The 22,392-nt window shown below is 39.4% G+C and overlaps 3 protein-coding genes across 4 annotated transcripts in view; all 3 read left to right on the top strand.

Annotated features, from left to right (window-relative positions):
• Positions 1–4,131, top strand: part of Fur2 (furin-like protease 2) — a 275,995-nt gene extending 271,864 nt beyond the window's left edge. For both annotated transcript variants that reach the window (XM_076893919.1, XM_076893920.1), the window contains 7 exons: positions 993–1,180; positions 1,287–1,535; positions 1,930–2,398; positions 2,854–3,053; positions 3,131–3,412; positions 3,557–3,774; positions 3,917–4,131. In XM_076893919.1, coding sequence (XP_076750034.1) covers positions 993–1,180; positions 1,287–1,535; positions 1,930–2,398; positions 2,854–3,053; positions 3,131–3,412; positions 3,557–3,774; positions 3,917–4,024 — 1,714 coding nt within the window. In that variant the 3' untranslated portion in view covers positions 4,025–4,131. The remainder of the gene's footprint in view (positions 1–992; positions 1,181–1,286; positions 1,536–1,929; positions 2,399–2,853; positions 3,054–3,130; positions 3,413–3,556; positions 3,775–3,916) is intronic.
• A 2,684-nt stretch (positions 4,132–6,815) lies between these two features.
• On the top strand, positions 6,816–13,023 carry LOC143422654 (uncharacterized). Its single transcript, XM_076893456.1, has 4 exons — positions 6,816–6,852; positions 9,911–10,005; positions 10,247–10,997; positions 11,162–13,023. Exons 1-4 carry the CDS (start codon positions 6,816–6,818, stop codon positions 13,021–13,023), a joined length of 2,745 nt encoding a protein of 914 aa, XP_076749571.1.
• A 2,399-nt stretch (positions 13,024–15,422) lies between these two features.
• LOC143422655 (uncharacterized) lies at positions 15,423–17,150 on the top strand. The gene has a single exon (XM_076893457.1). It carries the CDS (start codon positions 15,423–15,425, stop codon positions 17,148–17,150), a length of 1,728 nt encoding a protein of 575 aa, XP_076749572.1.
• Positions 17,151–22,392: the final 5,242 nt, after the last annotated feature.

Consider the following 22,392-nt stretch of genomic DNA (forward strand, 5'->3'; position numbering starts at 1 on the left):
TTCACGCATGCATTCTATCACGCGTTCCACCGTGAAAAACATTATTGTACAGGGTGTGACAGGACGGATGATGGAACCGAGTAAAGAATGATTCGACGTATAAAAATAAACTAAAAATGCGAACGAAAATATTTTACCGTAAAAAGTTTTGAAAAGAATTAAATCACTTCGCGTAGAGAAAATGTAAAATTTTAACGATGTATAAAATAATTTAACATTCCATTATGTTTTAATTATAAATACACAGATATGCGACATTAATTTTATGGCTGATATTAATCATAAAAAGAAGGAGAATTTTTTTACTTAAACTTTATGCTCGACAATGGGAACTGTAATAACAATAATTAATTAACGTAACTATTCCGTGATACATTGACTGTCTGTGTTTGCATTGCATCAATGCACGTGAAGCAGCTTTAATAAATTTTTAATAAAGTACATATTTCATTCCGGTGGATTAAAACTTCAATATTTGCTCTTTGTTTCTTATAATGATATTCATAATGGCAGAAGCGTATTTAATCCTTAATTAAAATTCTCTTTCAGAATTTCTAAAGTATATTACCGAGAAAACATCAATATTTCAATACGCAACACTGCGAATTTCCTTGTCGTCTAACAGTTTCAACTTATCTTGAACTAACGAGACAATAAATAATTTTACGAACGTTTCGTAACGCTAAACCTAATCTGACATCGCGTTTACTATTACTGAATGAGACTGATGCCATTATTTTGTACTACTTGCAACACAGCCCTATCCTTATCACTGCCAATGACTTCGAACGTGAATAACAATATGCGACGCATTAATAATCTAATAATGGATTGCGTCTTTCCTCCAACTCAAGGAAAACCGATAAAACGCTGCCATCCAACTAACAAGGCGAACTTGCTCGCTTGCTCTCCCTAAAAGAATGGATTAAAGTGGTTAGAACGGTAAGGTAACGGATACGAAAGAACTTTTGTTTGAGAAGTTCCAATTGCAGCACGTGCGTGAGTCGATGCCCGCCGAGGAGTTTCCCGAATCAGGGCGGCGTTTGCTGGCCCTGCCACGAATCCTGCGAAATCTGCGCGGGAGCCGGCCAGGATTCTTGTCTCTCCTGTGCACCAGCTCATCTACGAGTCACAGATTTGGCTGTCTGTCTCCAACAATGCCCAGAAGGATACTACGAGAGTAAGTGTAACCGCTGGTAACCCTTTATCTGTCCTTATTCACGGTTCGATTGAACTTTCTCCAAGTTAAGTCTATCGTGGACGAGTAACGTTCTTGGGTTTTTCAGACACGGAGAACAGTACGTGTGTACCATGCGAAGCGAACTGCGCCAGCTGCCAGGATAGACCGGATAAATGCACCAGTTGCGAGCATCACCTGGTTATGTACGAAAACAAGTGTTACGCGGCGTGTCCTTTGTATACCTACGAGACGCAAGATTACAACTGCGCGCCGTGTCATTCAACGTGCGAGACCTGCAACGGGACCGCGGAGAACCAATGCATCTCCTGTCGGCCTGGATTGTTTTCCCTGAACGGTACGTGCTCGTCTAATCCCTAAAAACGACACTCGAGGCTGATCGATAACTTGGATATCTGTTCTTCTCGATACGCGAGGCTATTTCATAAATAAAGCTACATTCAGATGATCATTCGACATTCAAAAATCTAATACTTAGATCGTTGCTTGTTTTAATGAAGAGCACTGAGCAATGCTTCACTTTCGATGCGAGGTAACTATTTCGTCCGTGTACCGTTCGAACTGAATCTTGTTTCTTGGTTCTTTATCTTCTGAAGTCACTTCGTCATCCCTTTTCCAGTACTGATGATACATTTGTATGAAAGGAAAGAGAAAGCTCTTCATAAGCATTTATCTGCAACTCTTTCATACACTTGGCTGTAGCAATCTCTAATAGTTCTTAAAAATTTCAGGCGCCTGTCGAGCGTTATGCCCAGTCGGATACAGCGCTGACAAGAAGCGGCGAGAGTGCGTGCCGTGTCCACCTGGTTGCTCGACGTGCACCATTTCGACTTGCACTAGCTGCGACGATGGCTGGAGCTTAAACGAGGAAAGTCTGTGCGCCCCCGAACACCGCGATCGCTGCCACACGTCCGAATATTACGAAAGCGGCCTCTGCAAGCCGTGCCACACTTCTTGTAAGACCTGCGCTGGCCCCGAGGAGAGCCATTGCATCTCTTGTCAGAACTCGCTGCTCCTCCAAGGGAAACGATGCGTGTACCAATGCGACGACGGCTACTACTCGATGGCCCAACCATCTAGACCTGTCTGCGTGCCATGTTTGCATACCTGCAAAACCTGTGTCTCGCGACTTAATTGTACCGCCTGCCAGGATGGGTTGCAACTGCAAAGCGGAGAGTGTAGGTCTTCTTGTGCGCAAGGGTGAGTTTTTCTTTCAGTCTTCGATATTCTCCGTCTTTTTCCTCTTCTCGTTTGATCATTTAACACTACGCGACAGCGGGTCCGGGAATCTGTTGTCCATAGCTACCTTCGCTATAGATTTTGATTATTTATCAATCACAAGTTTATCATCCATTAATTATGTTTATCATTCTGAACGAAATATTACACAATTTTCTATGGAACTGCCATCGTTCATCCGTATTAATGCATACTGTGTAACAGAGTGGATTAATAGATTGATAATTTCCATCAATCCTTTGTAATTCCAATTTAAATTTCAAAATTAATATATTGCAAATGCAATATCCGAAACATCCCGCTGTTATAGATTACGGTAAAATAGGTGGCCATTTTGATGAGCTAAATTTGCACAATTACTAAACGGTAACAGGAGCATCGACAAATACGTGAAAAAATAACGTGTTTCAACGCAGATATTACAGCGATCGAGGTCAGTGCGCGAAATGCTATCTCTCGTGCAAAACGTGTTCCGGGCCCAGAAGAGACCAATGCGTAACTTGTCCCCGTGGATGGCAACTAGCGGCGGGAGAGTGTCACCCGGAATGCCCCGAAGGATTCTTCAAATCGAACTTCGGTTGTCAGAAGTGTCACCACTACTGTCGCACGTGCAAAGGTACGGAAGCGAAAGAAAGTGGAGACGGATTTTCCACAGATAGAACAACGCGTCTCTAATACGCAAATGCGTTACAGGCGAAGGACCGATGGAGTGCACTTCTTGTCCACCGCACTCGATGCTCGAGGGTGGCCTCTGCATGGAATGCTTAGGAGCGCAATACTACGATTCTTTAACGCAACTTTGCAAGAACTGCCACTCGGATTGTCGAAGGTGCACGGGCCCAGGGAAATTCAGCTGCGCCGCTTGCTCGCCACCGTTGCATTTGGACAAGTTAAATAATCAGTGCGTACCCTGTTGCACGGGTAACGAGAAAGGGCCTCAAGCTGAAGAGTGTTGCCTCTGCGATCCAGAAACCGGTAGGTTTCGCACTCGCACTGATCTTATGCTAATGCACACTTTACCATCGACGCGTAAACGTTGAATATTAATTGAAAAAATTTACATTACTTGCGAAATGATCTGATCAGATAGAAGTAAATTGTTCTTGATTATTAACGCAGGTGGTTGCAGAAATAGTTCGCCAGCTGGTAAAAGGAGAGTACCAGGAACAGAATTCGCCTCGGCTGACACAGCCATTTCTGAGGTTTATGCGAACTACGAAGGGACAACTGATAAAAACGACTCAACTTCGTTGGCCATAACAGCAACCACGACCATAGCCGTTGCCATTTGTCTAGTATCAATGGCCTTATTCGCTACTATATTCATTGCACTTCAGGTACATACCAAAAATTAGATACTATAAGAATAAGATTGTAGATTGCAAAATGCAATGAGTGCTATCACGTGAAATTTACACTTTTAAACATTCTAACAGTTTGAGTAGAAAACTTAACGCGCGGTTGCTCTCCTATTTTCAGGCAATGTCAGGAAGGAGAGAAACGAATAAAGGTTACACACAACTGACCGTGGGGATGGAACCTCCCGACGATGTGTACGCAGACGACACAACGGAGCTGATGACCTAGACTCTTCGCCAAACTAATGAACTACTGTACCTATCATCCAAGTGTTTGATGAAGGTCGTCCAGTCTCAAGACCACAAGTAAGATCGATCATGTGTTATTGGAAACGTGCGAGACAACAGCTGCGTTTCACGGTCATCCAAAGTGGTCCGGGACGAAAAATACGGAACAGAAAGACGAAAATGGAACAAAAATAAAAAAAAATAAATAAAAGAAAAATAGAAAAATAGAAAAGAGAGAGGATAGGAGAGCGAACAAGTAATAAAGAGAAAGAAATGGACAAAAAAAAAAAGAAGAAACGAAGGGACAAGAGGAATTCCTTCGAAACGTGATAGTAAAGATACATGAATTTTTTGGCACACTGTACGAAGAAAGTGTGACTTGTTGTTCACTATAAATTAATAGTGCAGTTGCGTGCGGTTAGTGTGAATGGCGGTGAACGAGATGGTGTACCATTTTTTAACGGTCAGGCGCGTCGCTGATTCTGTCGAGTGCACAAGTACCAATACGTAAGATGGCCGAATGAACATTTTAAAACCGAAGCAACCACACACGGTTCGTAAGTGAGCGATGACACGAAAAGGGTGACGGACATTATGAAGTGCCTGATTTATAACGCCCTTTCAGACAGGACCGTTTCGTCTGCCCTTTTTTATTGCCTCCTATCCTGGACACTACGAACTCTGAACAAAAACAGGGAAAACAGAAGCTAGCGAATGAAAATAGAACGAAGTATTCGAGCATCGAAGATGGCGAGGAGGCGTGTGTACTCGTTGTTAATCGATTATGAATCCTCTTACTTGAATTTCATTGGTTTATCGCGTTATTCTATTTTTATTCCCTTTAATTCTTTTCATATTAAATGGTGGAGGGCATCGCGCGGTGATTTAACAAATTCTACGGACCAGTTAAACGTAATTCGACAAATGTCTTAAACCGTCGATGTAAAAGGGTATTTATGTAATAGCGACGATTGTAAAATCAAAAAAGGGATAGCAGGTTGACCAAAAGGGGAAGGCGAAAGAAGTAAATAGGGAAAAGCTGCGCACAGCAGGACAGAGAGAAATGAAAGGAACGAGGGAATTTATTTCTCTGCGAGAAAAATGGTTTCGCATAGCTTTGTTCTCGTGCAAAGAACAGACTACGTACGTAGATGAAGCGTGCTAACCGCTTTACGATTCCTTCACAATCCAGCATTTGTAGTCATTCCGTTGCGAACGAGAAACAGCCGATTGCGTTCTTCTTTTTATAAACTGTTGTTATTGCCGCATTGTATATGTATTTTTTGTCTATACAATCTTCTATTGTACTTTCTCCGCGTTGCTTCAGCTTCGTCAAAAGTAAAAGAAAAAAAAAAAAGAAAGACCACACGTTTCATGTATCGCGCGAGATGCTTATCTGGATTAACGAACAAACGAATGTGAGAGTGAGAGAGGGGGAGAGATGATACAATATGCGAAGAACACAGGAAAAACAGTCCTCGGTAAATCGGTAACTTTAAGAGCTACTTGTCCGCGCCTACCGTGTGAATATTGAATTTTTCCTTGTGATTTGATATAAAGCTATTATTGTACTTTTATGATGAACGCGATTATAAATATATACATATATACATATACATATACATATATATATATCTATATATACATACACACTCAGGTGTTTAAATATATTCTGAGTTCGTGTTCCCATTGAAAAACATCATTATTTAGCAATCCTCTGATTATTTTTGCCCTCGCATTCGAGGGACTATTTACTTAATGTGTGTCGTGTCATGTAAGCTACCAATGGCTCGTGATAGTAAAAGTTGCAATAGATGAACAAAAGTATTCTTTGCTATACTGTTCAAGTTATGGATAACGAAAACGTCAAAGTTGTTACATATTAATCTAATAGAATTTTAATAAGCATTTTTTTCGACTCCACGATGATTATTTTTATCGTTTATATTCAGCACACATTTTTCATATATTTTATACGAATTTATTTGTAGATTATGTTCAAGAATCTCACATCCAGAATGAAATTTACACAAGTCAAACTAATGCTTTACATTCATGGTGCTTACTTTCGTTAGCAATGGATGTCGCATAAGTAAATTTGCACCGAAAATATTCGATACGTATATTTTTTCTATCGGCAATTGTTTATCATTAGAGGTGTAAAAATAGTCGAAAATTATCAGAAATCTTGCATTCTTTAATTATGAATTCGTCCAAGTAATTAATTTTCAGAAAAGAATCAATACTTTGTTTTTTCGTATCGATTTTCGTGTAAATTCGCGTGCGTATATCTGAATACAAGGTAAGGATAAAACAAATATTTTATTTTTGTAAATTAACCAAAATTATTAAGGACTGTTTTTCATCTCCTAAATGTAGACGATTATCGATAAAAAAAAAAAGATACGAATATAGAAACCTGAGATGGTGCGACAAAAGTGGCATGCTATACACTTGTAGCATATTTTCGAAGTGCTTAATTCACATTTGGGACTGTTTCCGTTGCTTCTTTTCTATTCGAAACTGCAGATTTTATTTCCACACACACTCATTCCAGTTGATTTGAACAATACATATGTTAAACCTGAATAAATGGCAAATCTGTTGTGCATTGTATTTGATCATTAAGAATAGCTAGGTGTGAAATGTAGCGATATAAAGAGAGCGATTTGGCGAACAGCAAAACTTTTCATAAGATATGATGATTTTTTAACCAGACGAATTAAATTGAAAATTATACGTAGGGCAGTGAAAATCTAGACGGATTTTCTTCTCAGATTTCAAGGTTTACTATGCGTGTCACTTTGTATCCTCAGATCGTCGTTCAAGGTAAGTGCAAGGTTCATCGGTAATAACCAACTTGCATGAATCGTAAAGAAACCGACCACAAGGTCAGAGAAAATAAATATATTGTAGAAAATTCACTTCTATTTGACTTGAATATTTCAATTCCTGATTATTGAATTAATTTTCTTATAAATAGCTGGCATTTTTCAAGCGTGTCGCGCCTCAACAAAACTCGAGCACGATAAGAATCGTGATTTATCGAATCTCACCGAGATTGGGACACGACGATGCTCCTTTGCATTTTCCAATGCATGAGGAAGCTGCTGAAACGGGTGAAAAATCGTGGATTATAGTGCGAAAGCAAACCCGTGATTTATTGGACCGCACGCCATCATGATTCACCGTCTGCTAGATTTCTGCCGGAGTTTCGTCAAAATTTCTGCTTGCATTAATCATCCGAATACATCGGCTTGTAACAAAGTGTAATTGCATACCACGCGTACACGAACGGTCATATATCTATTAATTATGACACGGAACGAATTTTTGTTCGCCAACGTGCTTTTCAGGGTGGACGTTCAGAAGAATATTTTACAAACGGATGAAAGTTCTCGATGATCAATCAACTATGCCACCATTACCTTACGATGCCCTTGCCTTACGATTTAATAGCGCGTGCCACAAACAAATCGCGCGTGTCTTTTAATATGTAAATGCACGTGTAAGGTACAACTAATTTTAGTTTCTTCTTTTTGAATCCATACCTCTGAGTGTTGATGATTACTGGTGGTCTTCGATATAATCTTCGATAACCAGTCGCTTCGAACGTTGTCGTCCAGGAGGTAAAATATCACTATCGTCACTATCACTATGAAATATCTATGAAATCACTGTTTGCGTTGATAGCAACACTTTTACTGCCCTCGTCGACGTTTAATACACTTCTTGAAGACCTTTTTGAAGATACCTTTCTAATATTTTTCAGAACATTATATTTGCACGTCCGAATACGGCCAAGGAAATTGGTCGTCTGTCGCGTGTAGCTCGAACGACGTACTACGTCCCTCTCGCCTATTATTTACGTTTAACTCGAATGACGTACCACGCCTTTCGCACGAGCTGTTTACATTTTGTCCCATCGACATACCGTGTTTCTCGCACGATATAAGCAAAGGGACTACTGGCAAGCGATTTCCACTAAAGGAAATTAATTTCTAATTCCGTTCTACTATTTTAACTAAATTAACTATATAAAAGAGGATCCTTTCGAATGGAAGGAAAGGAGACCGAGTACTATACAGAACTCGAAACAGATGATGCTGCGAATCGTCGTTCTAAAGGTTGCAAGCGACGATTCGCATCGCGGGAGATCGTGATATACGTTTTGTCGATACATCGCGTCGTGTCGATTGAGATAACCGAATGGTCGATAAATTCGGCGACGATAATTCGCGCGACCTTACTTTTATCAGACTGGATGCCGTAGCGTAAGCGGATATCGTAAATTCGTGAAGGCAAATCCCGTTTGCGTATATGCTACGATTTTATCGTGCCATCACTCTAATTACATTAGCCACGATAGTTAAATTTACAAATTGTACAAATATTTTTCTGACGTTAAAATTCGATTTTCTCTTATCACCGGCATCTAAATGCAACACGCTACGTTCTTGAAAAACAATTCAGTGTATAAAGGATTAATCCTATTGCAATCTCTTTTGCAACTTCTTACGCAAATAATATTCAATGCTTTCCGCATGATTGTCATCGAGACCCAATCCTCGTCATTCATGGTTCTTCTTTCAAATCCACTCTCTAAGATCGGTGCAGGTGGAGGTGACGTCCGTCCCAGGTTTCACGTGAGAAAGGACGCGAACTCGAGAATCCTCAGATTGCACGAACGTTCTGACGATCTTAACGCGATTTAACGAAAACAATCGATTAGCCACGGTTTCATCTCAGTCTGGAAGATAAAAGTTCCCGTCTAACATTCTCCTCGTTATTTTATACAGACAGTATGTCTCTAAACAACGTGCAATAAAGAAAAAGGACCTGCGCCGCTGTAGTTTGCTATTAAATACTTGAGCAGCAAATCTGGTTACCTCGTAAGCTAAAAAATAACGTCTCGGTAACTACAAAAAATTAACTTCCTCTTCTTTGCCTTGAGAGATTCAAGAGATGACACTAGTAGTTCTTCAGCAGTTTACTTCGCTGTCGATAACGCTGTGCGACCAGTTTGAGCACTTTTCACAGAGATAGCGCCAGGGGTTCTACAGTAGGGTTGCTATTATCTGTCTCACTCTTTCTTGCAGTATCTTTCTCTCTCTTACCTCCACAGCGAGAAATTCCAATGAAACTAGTGAAATATACAATCTGCAAAATATATAACAAATGATATCCCTATGGCGTTACGAAACCTGAGGGCGCCGCAGTGATACTCTGGTGCTTTTTGAAGTGTTATGTGATTTGATGTGTTGTCTGGGTGGCTATAATGTAAAATATGGTGACGTATCCAAAGAAGAATTATGCTCTTCACCAATCTGAAACAATTGTGACAAATCATTAATCAATACAATAAAAAGAAATCAGCATGACTGGATAATCGTTAACAAGCATTTCTGATTAAATTTATCTAATTATTAACAATAAGAGTCCACCGTATCTGTAAACATTGTTGTTCTACACGTACAAGTAAATGCAGATAGGTTTCACATCTTTGCCCCCACGTTCAGTGCATCTACGTACTTAAGTAACTTAAGTAGCTGGATTTTCCCCTAAAAGGCTATGGGATTCCCACATTTATGTACGGAAGGAACTGGGTGTTGTGATCAGTTAAAATTTATTTATGTACTGAACTCTTGGACTCCTCTAGACGACGTTCTACCGTTAATATAATTTCGTAAAAGAGTGTTATTAGTGGAAAGATTGGTGATAAACTATGTGATCTATTTTTATTATTGCGTATTTCTCGAAGGGAAATGAGAATTTACTTTAATTTTGTATGTGTTGATAAATTTGTCAGTCATTTGAAAGTTTAGAAATATATGTTAATTTATCATCAAATCTCCTAATAATTAATGTAATAATTGTGTATACATAGTTAAAGTGATCCTTATATCAGAAGAAACATTTTTACTCGCACAACTGATCAAAATGTCGACTGATCAAAAGAATGCTGAATTAGATAAGGCTTGGGTAAATATTGTTTACTAAATGAATTTATCTGTTATCACTTTCATTGAAAAGTTACGCAGAAAAATGAATTTTGAATATGTTGTAGAAATTAATATTTTGAACAATTTTCACTAATAAACAGAATTCACTATAATAGTTGATATCTCTTGTTTGCAAATGTCTTGAAAACTAATATCAAGTATACAGTTATTATTACACATATACGAAAAAGTTATTTATATTTCTTGTTACCTTTGTGCAGGACAAATTCGTCAACATTGCTAAAGCACACCAACAAGAAAACTATGAACTTTCCGCTGAATGGACGAAATATTTTGAACACGAGTATAAGTATTTAAAACAAAATATCGGATATGCAATATTTGGTCCCCCTACAGAAAATGTAGAAAATGCTGTTGGGATGAGTAAAGAAGTTGATGCAATTAATAATAATGATATTACTACTGCAATTTCTTACAAATCTATAGCTCAAGAATCCATAAACATTGTATATAACAAAATACTTGAATTTGGGAAAAATTGCATAGAAGAATCATGTATTTATTATGGATTAATTTATAATGTAACATTTTGTACTAAAAGTCAATTAACAGAAATTATTCAAAGTGATTCAGCAAAAAAGAACGAAGAAATACAATTATTTCCAATGCCAATTTTTAAAATTAGGAGACCTAGAAAAGCTAAAGATGGTGAAATATGGTATATCGATATATGTGGCAGGATATATAAAAATTGGACCAATTACTTAGAAACTAATACTTTGCCAAAATGCACAATGGTTTTTCCAAAAGATGGATTATATCAACCTGATCCATCTTGTGAAACTACTGAAGAACATTCTACAGTATGGTTAGAAGTTTTAGAATCACCTGCATGTTGTACAGCATCCATTGTTCTTGGGGGTGCAGATACAGCTTCTACTGTGGTAGGTGCACTTGGACTTGGCTTAGGTATTGCATCCATGTTCACACCTTTGGCACCTGTGGCAGTAGGTAAATTATATAAAATAACTAATTTATATTCAAGTACTGTAAATGAATGATGAATTAATGTTTGCCAACATTGGAATGTTTAATTGTCATACTAAACATATTTTTGTGATATAAGTTTCTCATATTTCTAAAAAACATAAAAATAAATATTTGTATAATTGCAGGTGCTGCAGTAGCATCTACAGTAAGTGGTGTATGGACAATTGGCAGATCTACGCACACTTTAATAGATAAAAGTTCCCATGAAGAAAGTTTATTAGATAGAAACGCATTTCCAGCATGGTTAGCTATAGGTGGTAGTACAATTGGTATTGCAGCTAGTGGAGGAAGTGCTCTTCTTACTACATTCACTAAAAGCGGTGGAACTGTAGGCACAGTAGCAAAAGTTACATATAATTCACTAGTCATAGGCAATGTGGGTATCAATGGTGTTGGTATAACGTATCAGTTATATTCTATGTACGAAAAATATCGAGACCAGGGTGAAATTCAACCTCTAGATGTAGTATTTTTAGGAGCACATATTTTATTTTTCGGAAACGCAGTTATAAATCTACAGTTTGCAGGAGAAATCATTGAAACTACTCAAGGTAAAGTTTTAGATGATTATAAAGCTACAATACGTTCTAAGCACCTTCGTAGACAATTTAATCGTGCCAAACGCAATGCTGCCGCAAATAATGCAGACAAAATATCTGAAAATGCTGAAGTTATAAGATATATTAATAAAAAATTAGATTTACGAGCAAAAAATTTGAATAATACACAAAATCTGGAAACAAACAAAACGAATATAAGTACCCCATTGTATAAAAATGATACACTAAAAATTAATGGCATTAGTTTAATAAACCCCATGAAATTTGTACGAATACTACTTGAATTTGATAAAAGTCATTTTCATGGAAACAATTCGGAAAGAACTACTTCATATGGTACAGAGAATGGAGATGCTACAGACATGTTTTTCAAATTAAAAGACTTGTTATTGACTTTGTTAACAAAATTATTTTCAGACAATGATAACAGAAATGTACATACTGAAGTTACTAAATTTTATGGTACTTTGGATGATATGAAATATATAGAGAATGCACTAAAAATATTGCCTATCATACTTAAAATAGCTAATGCTGTAGCAGATAAAAGTTTGCGTTCAGAATATCTACACAACGCACTTCATTTTACATGGAATTATATAAAAGAAAGTCTGAAACAAATTTGCTCAGATGCATTTTGTATCAGCGATAAAAAAGTACAAAATGAATTGAATAAAATAATTTTAGGTTTGACTAATTATGTAGATGATGTTGTAAAAGAATTATTACCAGCATTTACAAAATATATATTAATGCATTTGGACATGATGGCCTCACGTATAAGTTCGAGCAATACACAAAATGTGGAAATAAACACAATGCAAACAAGTAGTACACTAGACGAAAATAGAATGTTAAATATTGATGGCGTTTGTTTGATAAAGCCCATGAAATTTGTAGAAATACTACTTGAATTTGATCAGAATCCCTTTCATAAAAACAATTCAGAAAGAGGTACTTCATACAGTACAAAAGATAAAGATGCTGAAGACAAGTTTGTAGAATTGGAAGAATTTTTATTAGATTTATTAAGAGAACAATGTTCAGACAATGTTGATGAAAGTATATTTATACCAGAAATAACTAAGTTTGATAACATTTTGAATGATATGAGATATATAAAGAATGCATCAGCAATTTTATTTATTACATTTAGTACATCTATTACTCTAGTAAAGGAAAGTTCATATTTGGGATATATGTATGAAGCAATTCATTTTATGTGGAATTATGTAAAAGAAAGTCTTAAACAAACTGGTTTAAATACATTTTGCACAAGTGATGAAAAAACATCATACGAATTGAATAAAATGATGTCAGTTCTGACTGACAATAAAGATGAAATTATAAGAGAATTATTACCAGCATTTCAAGAATACATATTAAGATCTTTAAATATTAGATTTTCATATACTTTGCCGGATTAAGGACTACTTTTTTATGTACAGACAGAGTATTCTGTAACATTAATGATCATCGCATAAATTTTTTAATTAAAATCAAAAATGCTTGAAATAAATTAAATACTTGAATGTTATTTTTTTATATTCATTTTAAATTATTTACTCTAGAATACACAAACAAAAAAGAAAAAAATTTCATAATAGCTTGTAGAATTAGATAACTTCAGCATATTTCAATATTTTATATATACGTATAATGCAAAATTATACCATATTGTGCCTACAATTCAAGAAAAAAGATAATTTTGTAAAGAATTTGATAAAAACAAGTTATATACTGTTTAATAACATAAGAAATAAGTCTTTTTAACAAAAACAAATAAAATATATGGCTTTAAAAATCATTAAAATAATGGCTATACTCTAGAAAGACTGATCGTCTTGACATTGTAAGAAAATAAAAAATAAGATACACATTGTAAAAATGTATGTACTCCACCGACGAATTACCTATAAGTTGTAGGGGTTGTGGTTGAGAATTCTCTGTTACTGATCGGCTCACGAATTACTGCGTTGATCGACCGTGGGTTCAATCAAATATGTACTCCATTTGTTCAACAGTCTTTATTCTCTATAACACTCATATTCACTATAATACACTCTCATAAAACACTCACATATTCTCTATAGTGACACTATGACCTTACGCAATTCTAAACAAACAATTGTTAATGGCGCGAAGGAACTTGGTTACATACGCCACGACGGCAGAAAAAGGAACTAAAGTTTTGTCTTTCGTGGCGGGAGCCTACTATATCACGCTTTTTAGGTTTTTCCTTACTTTTCCAAGGGAAAAGTTCTTGCTGGAAATGTGCTTTCCGGTACACGGAAGTCAATGTCGCCGCAAGGTCCAAGCAAGTGTTCCACCTAGCGGTAAAATCTGTAACTGCGAAAAGTTGTACCAAAACAAGATGCTTAATGTAACATTAATACCTGCAATATTTTGTATATTGTCTTGATTTATAATTATTATACTTGCAAATGTCAAACAAGCTTCATTTTAGATAGAAAAAATGGTTAATATCTAAAATTTTGTCAAAAGTATCCGACTATTTCGGGGTTACTTCTTATAATTTTAAAAACTTTCATACTCCGATTCAGCTGAAACGTTGAAACTAGAATCCTTTTGGGTGAAAACAATATCTTCAAAAAGAATTTTTGGTGACTTGAAAATCAAGATTGAAAATTTGGCGAAAAACGTTTTACTATTATAGTATCACCACCTACGTTGCCGACACAGCGATATACTTAAAAATATCTCCGATAAAGAACTTAAATGCTAGATAGAAATTGATTTCATAAACAATTAACTAAAAAATAAGGAAAATTAGATTTCAAATCGATTACTGTAGACATTCGAAAACACCTGACGACGGTAGGATCGATCTATTTGGAAAAATGTCAGCGAAAAAATGTAATTAACATAAACAATGGTTGTTCAACTAAAAATTCCAAGTAATACGCTGAAAATTAACTGGATTCAATCGAGATAAGATTCTGTAAAATTCAACAGTGCGTGCGTACAAACTTTTTAATCGAGTAACGTGATTTCTCTAAGATCTCAACAAATGTTCAGAATAATTGAGGTTGTACAGTTGATACAATTTGTAACTCTTTAGATTCCTCGTTGCAAAACATGGATAATTTCGCAGAGAGTCCGCTGTTTCTTATCATGGACAATATGACACCGATAATTTCCGTTAAAACTTCCAATGATGTTAGGAAGATAGTTGAATTATCGGATACAGGTTGCGACGCTAGATTACCAGTATATAGTGATTTACGAAACGCTGCTCGATGCCATCCTCCAGAGTTATTCAACGGAACATCAAACGAGAGACCGAAGTCGTATAACAGAGAAAGGTTCGATAATAATCTTAATGAAGGAGGATTTAGAGTACAAAATAAATGTAACGCGATGGATGCGAAAGAACGTTACTCGAATTTGAAAAGAGATGAAATTGATCGGGTAATTTTAAGCTTATGAATTAGGTAATATTAAAAGCACATTCTCATAACAAATTTTTTAACAATTTGCGCATAAAATTTATTTTCACACGTTTTTTATCATTTAAGTTTTCAATCGTTTACTATTGTGATCTTTTCTTCTTCATTTTTATTTTGTTTTACAAACAAAATTCTATATATCTTACAAACAGTTCACTTTTCGACCTATGTTCGTTAAAGCTTTTCTACTCAGTACAGTGTCTTCTATATATCATATAAATATTTTACATTTTGTATAATCAAGCACCTACATAATGCTCCACAAAAAATTCGTTGAACACAATTTGACCAATTTTAACTTTCGTCCATTAAATGCGCAGTATTATTGGCAGAAACATGCTCCGCGCGAAGTTACCATGGACAATATTGGATTCAGAAGGAAACCAGAGACCAACGACTTCAGAACCGAATTAAGAGCAACGCCAGAGAGAGAAAGAGCGAATAATTGGAGGCAGGAAGACAATTCTGACGAGATCTTCTTAAACGCTGTTCGTAACAATCGCAATGCAACACGAAGAAGTGTTCCAAACGAAACGAACGCGTTTCAAGGTGCAACAAAAAATCGCCATGCGTTCCGATCTCACCCGAAGAATACTGAGCCAAGATACGCTCCTTCGTACGACCCCAGATTCAATTGCAGAATCAATTCGCATCAAGCGTACTCTGACAAGAATCAAATGTACTTCGAAGATCGTTCGTCCAGAGAAATGCCACGATGTTCGTTGAGAAACTATGAAGAAAGTTGCAACAATACTGAAGTTGCACGAAGGAGACTTGCTGCTTTAGCGAAGTCGAGCGACTGGGGCGAGACAACTGCCAGCAGAATTCGATCCAGAACCTGTTCACCGCCTGTGAATCGACGACAGAGAACACAATGCGCTCCGAAGCCAACCAAATTTGTACAGCATTCCTCGTACGCGTCAAGTGAGTTCAATTCTGAAGAATCGAAAGACAACGTTCAGACAATGTTGACTGGAAATTCGTTTAGCCAAGACGTAGGATCGAAACTGTACGTGGATCGTGCAGTGGACAAGGACAGTTTGTCCGACATGCAACAAACTCGTGGATCCAATGGAAGCCTTTTCAGTTCGATCGATAAAACGGCGAACGGCGTTGAAAAGTACAGCGTGAGAACCAGCTTCTGGGAGTTCATACCCTTCGATGACGAGGAAACGAGGAAACAGTCTGCTCAGAACAAATCGGCTCCTGTAAGATCGTGTAACGATCGGAACGCAGCGGGTACCTTTAATAACAGGAAGAACACTTTCATCAATCTCTCGAACGAACAGCAACCTGAATCTCGTATTCCAACTCCGAAAGGTCAAAGCAAAATTGCAGAAAGACTTACATCCGAATGGAACGAGAAGACGAATCGGTACTTGAAGAGACCGGGAAGCGCGAAGTTAGAATTCAACGAGGATAAGAAGAAAAAAATGGCGAACATCGTGGAGAGAACAGCAGCGTGTTTGCAACGCAAGCCTGATAAATCGTTGGGGAAAACGGAATCTCCAACGTTGAATCAAAGTTCACCAGCGAGGACAGAAAAGAAGGTTTGCTCGAAATTGCCGATTAGAATAGGAAATCGTCTGAGATCGAGAAACCCAACCACCAAGCTGAACGCTGACGCTCAAGAAGAAAATAAAAGGGCAGAAACGAGAGACTTGCCTAGATCGAATAGGTCTCGAACGAAACCGAGAATAAAACCAAGCGTGGTGTTGAACGAAGTGATACATAATACTGAGACCTTTGCAGACTCTCAATCTATAATTGGACAATGGAGAAATGATATAAACGCGAATAAAAATTCGCCAACGTTCGAACATTTGGGAGACGGGAAATTAGAGGACGAAAAAGTCGATGAGTCGAAAATTCCAGGTATGGCGGAGGCTCACCGGAAACGGCCCTCGGTGAATCCCAACGGTGGACGAGAAACGAAGGTTTCAGGAATTGGTTTCAAGGGGAAACGTTGCTTTCGCTTAAACGAGAGGGAAGATACCGTTTGCAATAATTATTGCAACAGGGAACACAGAAATCTGAGTTCCTTTCAATCGAAAAAACCTGCAACAATCAGATCTCAATTTTAACTCTCTGAAGGAACTTGTGAAAAGTCGCGACGTGACTTGGATAGAGAAAACAGATTTAACGTGAACTAAATAAAATACTAACGTGCTAATTTAAACATTTTCTATCATTACAATGGCGGCTTAATCTCAACAAGTATTCTTCCAAACTATATCGATTTATTTTTATACGATAATGCACTGAACAGAAACTACATTTTACGTCTTTCAGCAATGTTTTTTGAGCCCAAAGAAGGAAAACAGTTTGCAACGTGGAAAAACTATGCTAGAACGTATACATGTCGTGTCATCGCGAAAGAAGGTTGGTGTGTAAGCGCTTGCAGATGGACTAGGCGTTTACATATCTTATGTGTGTATACGTGTGGGGGATACACGATGGGTTACCTCAAAAGAAGATCCCGAATGATACCAATTATGTCATCAACCCACCATACAGTCCCCTGGCTGTCACACCATAGATTTCACCCGCATGTCAACCCCTGCCAACCTAGCCACCCTCGTATTTTCGTGCCTTCGCTTCTGTGGGGACCCACACAATCTCAGAATCAGAAGCAAAATATGTAATTGTTACTATTTACCCTTCCGCCTTTTTCACGGCCGAACGGAGACGTGATTCGCGTAATTGCACGCGATGAAATACAGAGAACCTAGACGACGCACATGCATCAGATGGTCTGCGGTTAAGTACAGTTGTGCCGTGGAATTGTAAAAAATTAAGGGTAGTCGATTTAACTTTTTCCTTGTGTTGGCAACGAAGTACTTTCGGTGTTCACGCATAGATTGCGTTCTGATTTGTTTAGCTGTTACTACGAAACCAACAATACTTTTAAACACAAGATTCGACGAGAAGCATTCTGATAAGAACGCATAAAAGTAACAAAAGGAGGGTGTAATCAGAGCAGTTGAGGATTGAGGGACATCTGGAGCGAAGGTAAACAGAAGACAAGGCATCGGTGAAGATAGAAGAGAGGTGGCGCCGGAAAGGAGACGAAAGCAGGAGAAGAGAGCGCGAGCCAGTTGGGGGGGCAGATAATCAAATAACTTGCACGCACCGTATAAATTATCAATCAGGCCGCGATTGTGCAACCCCAACAGGGAGAGACAGAGAGGGAGAGCCGTGTCGGTAAGGGTTGTTACACATCGCCGTTCCGGCAGAAGGGAGAGGAAGATCGTGCGAGAGCTAGCCGTGTCGAGTGACCCCGCAACGGTTATCTTCCCCTCGTGCGTGGGCGTGCGTGAACGTGAGTTCACGCCCTTGGTCCACAGGACGACACGTGTAAAGGGGGTTAGATGTGTCTGACATTAAAGGCGACCTCCGTGTGCTGCTAGACGGATCTGACATTCCTCGCCACTACACTTGCTCCTTTTTCACTTTCGCACAACAGTTTGATAAATAGCTTCATAAATAAATCTCGCAAAAATCTCGCTTAAATATCGCGAAAAGTGAACTTTGATGTCAGAAAAATATATATTTCGAACATTCAGCGAACGCAATGGTACAATTTTTAAATTCCGTATCGAAATGTCTCTTTCGCTGATTATTAATACGTGCTTCTCGCTGGTTTCCAAGTTCTCATCGAATCAATTTTTGACTCTCGACGGAAATTCATTTATTTGATTTCGTGGTTTCATTTCCTTTTTTTTTCGTTACGTGTATCCGAGGTGTCTGGATACGTTTGACGGAGAGAACCCGTTGAATATATATACGCACGAAATGTGGTGTGTAGATCACGCACGAAAGGAGCGAGAAGCTGTACACACGTAGCCACGTACGCGCGCCAGCCAATTAAACGTCGAAAGGGTGCACCCTAAGGCCTTTCATCGTATCGAAATTAATCCGCGCGTAATTCCTCGAAGCTCACCGGCTCGCTCCTATATATATTCCATATGTGAAGAACAAAATTTTTGTCAATGTCTCAAGGCGGACTCGAAAAGACAATTTCACGTGAAAGTTACTCACATCACTTTGGGAACATTGCGAATTTGTAAAAACGGCTGAATAACGTTTGATAAGCAAATCGAGAATATGAATTATTCCTTATTTGTAGAGGAAAGGCAATTTTGTTTCGAATTCTCGCGTATTGATACTTTGAATTAATGAAATATCAATATTACCTAAAAGTTTACGCCGGTTTAGATTAGATCATGGCAGTTTACGTTAAATTAGATTGGACTGGAAGTTTATTTCGCAGCGTTCCAGAGTAGCAGCGGTCAGATGGGAAAAAAAGATTGCTTCCAGTGCTAAAGAAAATAAATAAACGTTAAAATCCGTGGCGTGCGTTCCTATGCTTCGCGAAGCGGAATGCGCCTATTAAACCGTGCAGCCACGCGCCAAAATAAAGGATCATGGGGGGGATTAAATAGTTTCCTATAGCCGCAGGCAGTGCACGATTGCGCATCGAACTGTCGTAGTACATGGGGACATCGAACATTCTCACGATTTTCCCAAGCTCCGTTCGAAACGTCACTTCTGACGCGCGTGTCGTTTAATGGACCCTCACGGTCGGCTGGTCGACGTAGAAGACACGTTAGATCTGTATAATTTCATCTCGAATCATCCAAGAGAATTGCATTCAATGGGGAACATTTTATCTAAAGTACAATCAGCAACGGTTTACTTCTTCTGCTTTAACATTCCAAGTTCTAATCCAGTGTACAATATCATGTACACGTCACATTTGAAGGGAATTAAGGAACTTTATTTTAACACCAAAATCCTATTTTACGGTTAATTCAACTATCTTTCTTCTATTTGTTCTTCTTCTGGCAGAAGAACTGATCGAACTGCATAAACGATACTAATTTCCCCAGTGGCGAAGTTCGAGCGGGCGAAGCCGAGAAGAAGAAACGAGGCTCTACTTTATTTATCGCGATCGATCGGCGCCGCGAGTGGTTCCACTGCGAGCGCGTAAATGGCCGCGAGCCTTTATTTAATAAGTTGTTATAAATTAAAGGGCTACCGCATATTAAACCACCCTCGGCATATTTATAGTGATTCTTAAAGGGAGTACGCCGATATGTAAATCAGCCGGCCCGTTTCGACTCGCCACATTTCGATCCTCGTTCGGGTGGACGCGCACGCGGACGTACCTCCGACCGATTTCTTCCCTTTTACTCCCTTGCGCGTCCATCTTGGCTACCGGGAACGGCCGCGTGCGTGTGCGTGCGTGTGCGTAGCGTGCATAACCGCGAGTTGCTCGGACCAGTATCCCGGCCGAAACGCACACTCGCACGGCACGTTTATGAATTTATCTCCGGCGATGAAACGACAAACGGTTTTAATTGCCGCCCCGGGCTACGCGAGAGATCGCCGCGAGTCTCGCGGGATCTACCTCGTTATCTCCCGCTGGAACATCGCCGATAAGCGTACAATCTCCGATGCGCCTCGCTGGTACAGATAAACGGATACTCTATGCGGAAGTGGCATCGAGTTGCAATCGTTTACGAAACTGTTTCAACGCTTGTATTTGTAGCGTTGTTCGATAAAAGCGAAACTGTAGGATATATCGAAGAGATTAGAAAGTAACGAGATTTCCGCGCGTGCACGGAAATTGGGATCGTTTGTATCGGCTGGTGATTGTAACGGCGACAAATGCCGCCGTTCTAAACAGGAGAACGAGGATAGTAGGCCAATGATCGGATTACCCTGGGAAGTTCTTGGGCAGAGAACACGAACTTGCGGAGCACGCGTTTCGCAGAATCGACATAAGGCATTGTTAGCGTCCCTAGGGACAAACCGAGATCAAACGCTGTTAGCGCAAACTGCCACGCCGATTCGAGCTCCGGGTTAAGTTCATTTCGCTGCCATACCTCCGATGCTCGTGAAACATGCTGTCGCTCCTAATGCGCTCTATTTCGACGCGTTTCGAAACACCCTTACTTTGTTTCGTCCTTTTTTTTCTGGTATAACGAGGTTCGTGCCTCTTTGTTCAGTTCGGAAAGAAATACTTCACGTCATCGATCCACACAAGAGATCACGTTGTTGACATAGAAATGACGATAACAGCGCGAAAATTCAGCTTCATCCCCGGTTCGATCGTAAAAAAATTCCATCAGGAGAAAGAAGATCGCCGCGAGGATCGTTACGGTTGCACAGCCTTGGTCTAATCCCGCGATGGTCCTCGAGGGACTTAAAACACGCCGCTGGGCCATACGTCATTCCTGCGAGCGAAGAGTCGCGCGATCGAACGAGGAGAGATCGAGCGGGAGCCGGCCGATCGGACCGAGACGGTAGAAATGGGAAGAGACGAGGTGTCCCCGAAAATCGTGAAACCCACGCGGCCCTGTTAGGTTAATATATCCTCCAGAAGGTGGTGGGTTTTATACGCGCACCGGGTATTTATGTGTCGCCGCCTTGCCTAAGCGTTTGATATATGAACTATGAGGGAACGATATTCGTGGCCGCGGTGCAACGGGTGAGAAAGAAGAAAGGGGGGCCCTGCGAGAGGCCTCCGCGATGAATGGGCCCCGAGGAGGAAAGTGGCGAAAAGAGAAAACCGCGAGGGGACTCGGGAGATGTACGACGCGGGGAAATAAGACGAGCGCCGCGCCGATCGGATGTTTAATGACGCCCTTGAAGATGACCGGCGTCTAGAGCCGCGAACGATGAATTACTTGTGTGGTTGCCTGATTATGCGGCTTGTTTAAAACGCGCGTACAGCCGGCAGCGCGTTTAAACCGCGTGGTTTGCAGAAAAATACCGCGACGCCCCAAGATGGCTGGTAACGGGAAGTTGAGGGATGGCTGTAATTCTTGGCGCGAGGATCGTTCGCTGGTGAATTAAACACCCGTTAAGCTTCGCTTAGAAAGAGAGAAATTGTTCGAGAGTAATTTTTATATGGGAAACGTCGATCGTATTTTAGAGTTTTAGCTCAAAATGCCAAGCATCCGAGAAATTACAATCGCGATATGGGTAAATGGAGATACTTTGTGTTGTTTGCCTTTTGTTGATTGCAGATTTTACTCGACAGAATTTCAAGATCTGCATATTTCCGTACGCTAAAAGTGTTAACCTCCGTTTCGCGAGGAGAATCCTAACGGAAGTGGTAATTCAAGGGTGGCGGAACGAGTGTCTTCTTTGAGCAAGAGACGGGGAAAGACAGAGGAACAGAGAGGTGGTTGGTTGATTGAGTTAGCACTTAGCTCCCTGATTGCCGTTTGCGAGTTCTTTGCCGTTTTCCCTTCCGAGCACCCTTCAGACTTCAAATCGGAGTCCTCGCGTCTTGCTTTTCATCCTACCCGAAAA

Source organism: Xylocopa sonorina, chromosome 4, assembly GCF_050948175.1.
Source record: "Xylocopa sonorina isolate GNS202 chromosome 4, iyXylSono1_principal, whole genome shotgun sequence".
In the NCBI taxonomy this organism is placed as follows: Eukaryota; Metazoa; Arthropoda; class Insecta; order Hymenoptera; family Apidae; genus Xylocopa; species Xylocopa sonorina.